Here is a 5,195-nt window from a genome sequence, read left to right on the forward strand (position 1 = left end):
GTTTATTCTTGGTGCAGACAGGAGACGCTGCTTTGGTTTGTAGCGATTACTTGTTGAGATCAGACCAGACTGTGTGTCGGTGTTTGTGTTGGAGGGGGTGGGAGCTGGGGGGGCTGGGGGGTGGAGTATCAGACAGGAAGTATGAAAGGGTCGAGTATCCTGTGGTGTGACCAGATACATGTCGCCGTCCAGCTCAGGGTTTGTTTGTCCTCACAATGTGGAAATGTCAACACACACACACACACACACACACACACACCTCACTCCGTGTGTTTACATGCAGTAAACAGATGACCTCAGATGACCTCAGATGACCTCAGTGTTCTGCAGTGACATGATTCTCAAACATCATGTAAACGTCTGGTTTCTGTGATCTGGGATTAGATAAAGTGTCACAGTAAAAGTACTTCCTGTAGTTACAGTATCACAGTAAAAGTACTTCCTGTAGTTACAGTATCACATTTTTTAAAAACTTTTAGACTTTTTATTAAACTGTATTTAAACACAAAAGGACAGGGGATAATATGGATCCTGTTTAAAGGAGCTATTTGTCCATTTTGCTATCGCTACAAAGCTAACGTTAGCATCCACAGCTGTTTACTGACCAGTGTTGACAAGAGCTTCAGCCATCGTTGTGTTTACAAGACAAGATGTTATAACACGTCCTCTGAGCAGCTACTTCCTCAGACTGCACGCTACAGTGACTCGGTATTGGAAAGTGGGCCGGAGCTAGCTGGTTAGCATGCTAACATCAGTCCAGGAAAAGAAGTGATAAAACAGAGGCAACAGTTAACATCGGTGTTTGACAGCTGTTGGTGAGTAAAGGAATGAACATTTCTTCTAGACTGGTGACAGGTGGTTGAAAACACCTGCAGTGACATCACTGTTTGGGGCGTGGCCTGAGGCCTGACCTCACACACATTGCAGCAGCAGTTCGCTCTCTTGTGTGAACGACCCTTTGACCTTCTCTTTCTTCTTCCTGCAGACCGCCACCGATAGCTCGTCCAACTCGTCCCAGAAGAGAGAGCCGGCAATGCACGCGCTAGCCCCGCCCACCTTCTGCGAGGCCCGCCGGCACCACTGCATCCTGGGACATTTCTACGAGCAGCACCGGCCCTCGGATCACTACTTCCTCGACCAGGTGAGAATCAGGGTGGAGCCTGACTCATTAGCCATGTCTTTCAGAGGCGGGAACTCAAACATTCTTCATCACACTGTGATGTCATCAGCTGTGTCTTTGACCTCACGTTCTGACCCGTCTCTGTCACTCTGCATCTCTGCAGGCGGTGCACATGTTTCCTCGACACGTCAGCTTCCAGGTGGAGGAGGAGGAGATCGTGAGGATCAACCCCCGCGAGCGGACCTGGCTCACCGGCTACGAGGACTATCGCCACGACAAGCTCACTCAGCCTGACAACCCCAACGCCTATGTGCACTTCACCAAGAGCGAGCCGCCCAAACACGACTACACCTACCCGTACCCGCTGAGCTGCGAAGTGCAGCGAGGCTGCGACGGGAAGCCGGGCTGCTTGGAGCTGGGCGGCGGCCGCAGAGCGGTGGTGACGGTGCAGCCGCGAGCTCTGCAGCCTAAAGGCAAACGGCGGAAGGAGGATGGCGAGCGCTCGCGCTGCGTTTACTGTCAGGACATGTTCAACCACGAGGACAATGGGCGGGGCCGCTGCCAGGAAGCACCCGACCCCATCCAGACCTGCATCCGGCGGGTCAGCTTCATGTGGTGCGCGGACAGCCTGCTGTACCACTGCATGTCGGACCCGGAGGGCGATTACTCGGACCCGTGTTCCTGCGACACCAGCGACGAGCGCTTCTGCCTGCGCTGGACGGCGCTGGTGGGGCTGTCGCTGCTGGCGCCCTGCATGTGCTGCTACGCCCCCCTCAGGGCGTGTTACCGCTGCGGCGTGGCCTGCCACTGCTGCGGTGGGAAACACAAAGCTGTGGGCTGAGGCGTCACAGGCCCCGCCCCCTCACACAGACAGCAAGGACTCATGGGAGGAGCCGGAGGAGATTTCTACGTTGTTTTGTCGTCATTTGTCTCGTCTCCAATTTCCAGAAGGAGGAAAAATGTTCCTGTTGTTTTTTGTTTTTTGTGACGTTGGAGACGAAACGGCTTCAACTGTCACGACGACTGAACAAAGAATATTCATTTATATATAAAATTCTATAGATATAAATATAAATATATATATAAAACAGGTACTTTATATTTTTACACTCATGTGTTTTAAAGGTGAAGAAGTAGAAGAGACGTGTGTGAATGTTGTCGATCTGCAGAACGTTTCACACTCAACGGATTTTAATCACGAGGTTTGATCAGTTTTAAAAATTAATTTACAGAAATATTCAGCGTCTCACACACACACACACACACACACACACACACACCTGATGTAAGACCACAGTTCCCAGTCCTGAATATTTCAGAAAGGTCATGTCAGTGTGTTTTCCTGTGATCTGTCTCTGGTCAAACTGGTCGTTTCTGTCTTTACTGGTTTGTGTTTGTTTGACGAGAAGAACAAAAGCTACAATAAGAGCAAAGCTACTGGAGGACGTGTGTGTGTGTGTGTGTGTGTGTGTGTGTGTGTGTGTGTGTGTGTGTGTGTGTGTGTGTCAAAGGGCTGGGCACAGGAAAGGAAACTCATTGAAACAGTTACAGTTCACTCGCACTCTCCTCCTGGTCCTGGGTCTGGTCTGGTCCGGTCCTGGCCCTGGCCCTGGTGCTGGGTGGACCTGCTTGTTCTTGTCTTGTATTTAAAGAACATGTAGAACCGAGAGAACAGAGAGAACAGTAGAACGTCTGATTTTCTTTCACCGTCTTAAAACACAGAAAGTTTGTTGATCAAATGTTTTGAGCTTCGACCATTAAAACCAGTTCAGAGTTTCTGTTTCTGTCACTGATCAAACTCTGTTGATGTGTCCAGCTGCTCCTGAAAACTGATCGATTAAAGAGGTAGAGGAAGACTCTCCTGATCTGGTCTCAGAGCAAAACCAAAGGTGTCAAAGGTCAAGGGTTAGGGTTAGGGTTAACCCAACTTACTGACGTTAACATTCTGACGTTAGCATTCTGATGTTAGCATTCTGACGTTAGCATTCTGATGTTAGCATACTGATGTTAGCATACTGACGTTAGCATTCTGATGTTAGCATTCTGATGTTAGCATACTGACGTTAGCATTCTGATGTTAGCATTCTGACGTTAGCATTCTGATGTTAGCATACTGATGTTAGCATACTGACGTTAGCATTCTGATGTTAGCATACTGACGTTTGCATACTGATGTTAGCAAACAGATGTTAACATTCTGACGTTAGCATACTGATGTTAGCATACCAATGTTAGCGTACTGACATTAGCTAAAACTAAAAGTATAGTGCAGCCTCACAGAGCTGCTGCTCGGCTGGAGACACCTACAGCTGATTTGCCGCCACCTCAAGTTACTTTAGCAGGTTTTGCTCTGAGACAGCACATGGTTTAAAGGTTAGTTAGTTGGTTGGTTAGCTGTAATGTAAACAGACTAAAACATGTCAAGTACAAGGGTCCACATTTAAAACTCTGTGTCCAGGTCCAGGTGGTTTCAGCAGAGACCTCAGTCCAGTCCGGTCCTCCAGTCTCACTTGTCTGTGATGTCACTGAGCCAGCAGGAAACAACAGGTGAACCTGCCGTCACCTGTTCACACTGATCCACATCCACTGAAGGACCACAGACCCTCACTGAGCATCAGGGGTCAGTTTCACTGAACACCTCAAATTAAGATTTTCCTTAAAGTCTGAGTTAAGGTTTTCTTCAAATAAAAACAGTTGCACAAAACACCCTTAAGTCTTCTCCTTAAGGTTTCCTTAAAATTTTCACTTAAGTACTTTAAGGTTTTCTCCTGATCTTAATCTTATACTTAAGGAATCACTTAAAGTCAGTTAAACTGTAAAAGACCTTAGAGGCCAAACTAAGGGAAAAGACTAAAGGTGCCTCTGACTCTGTCTTCACTGCAACATTACTGAGTTGATGGGGACACATGAGGAAAATGAACATGAAAATGAACACAAATATTTAACTAAGGGAACCTTTAAGAGATTCTGTGCAACACCCTTAGGTGACATTAAGTGAAACATAACTAAGTAGAAAACTTAAGGTGTTTTGTGCAACCGGCCCGAAGGTTCAGGAGGAGCTCAGGTCTCAGATCAGCAGGTGGTTTCAGTCTGGACAGAGACGTGTTGGGACCAGCTTGACCTGGACGTGGACGTGGTCTCGGTGTGGACTGAGGTCATCAGCAGGACTCATGTCTGGTTCTTCTTCATAGATAGAAAGGGTCTCTCTCTCTCTCTCTCTCTCTCTCTCTCTGTCTCTCACTCTCAGGTTTCATGATCCCACTGCCGTTTGTTCCCTCCTTTATTTTTCAGTGTTGAGGAAGTGAAGTCTCAGCAGTGAGTGTGTTGGTTAAAGCTCCATATTCTCTTCTTCTGTGTTTTATTTGAAGTGTTGATCCATAAGAAGACATGTTTGTGGTTTAAGAACTAAAATCATCTCAGTGTAGTTTTACAAATGTGAATACAAGAACTAAACGTGGCACAAATCCTCCTTGATAAAACACGTTAGCTACTCAAAAATTCAAGATGGCCACCATTTCCAAGATGGCTGACATTTCTGGCAAGGAAATGTTTGCAATAAATTCACCAAATACTTTCCCATTAGAATGATCCAGGTGTAAAATCAAACATTTTAACAACATAGTAGGTGAATTTAGTTCAATGTCAAGGATGAAGTCCTCATAGTCAAAAATGTAGGATTCAATTGCAACATCATTGAAATCTGTCCAATGGGTAAAACTGGTGAAATATGTTTCCTATGCTGGAGATGGCGGCCATCTTGAAAGTGTCTAATAGAATTTTTCAAATTAATGGTCTAAGAGGGATAAACAATTTAGATCCTTGTATCCACATTTGAAAGATTATTATAGTTATCTGATGCCCTGTTATCTCTGTTACTCCAGTAACAACAGGTCAGTCAGCCAATCAGAAGAGAGGAGCCTCTGAGCCTCTCTTCTGATTGGCTGACTGTTTTCTGAGTGATCCAATAAAAATACAGCAGATTTCAGGTAAAAACACTCAGAGAAACCAAATCCTGCAAGGTTTGGATGGTGGGTCCAGGTGGGCGGGGCTTGGTGACTGCTTTGTTGTGACATCA

The 5,195-nt window shown here is 46.3% G+C and overlaps 1 protein-coding gene across 1 annotated transcript in view; it reads left to right on the forward strand.

Annotated features, from left to right (window-relative positions):
* Positions 1–5,189, forward strand: part of spred2a (sprouty related EVH1 domain containing 2a) — a 7,042-nt gene extending 1,853 nt beyond the window's left edge. The window contains exons 4-5 of the mRNA XM_023430450.2: positions 986–1,141; positions 1,284–5,189. Coding sequence (XP_023286218.2) covers positions 986–1,141; positions 1,284–1,961 — 834 coding nt within the window. The 3' untranslated portion in view covers positions 1,962–5,189. The remainder of the gene's footprint in view (positions 1–985; positions 1,142–1,283) is intronic.
* The last annotated feature ends 6 nt before the right edge of the window (positions 5,190–5,195 follow it).

Source organism: Seriola lalandi, unplaced genomic scaffold (genome assembly GCF_002814215.2).
Source record: "Seriola lalandi dorsalis isolate HSWRI2012SDOR001 ecotype SW California unplaced genomic scaffold, Sedor1 jcf7180002054905, whole genome shotgun sequence".
Lineage (NCBI taxonomy): Eukaryota > Metazoa > Chordata > Actinopteri > Carangiformes > Carangidae > Seriola > Seriola lalandi.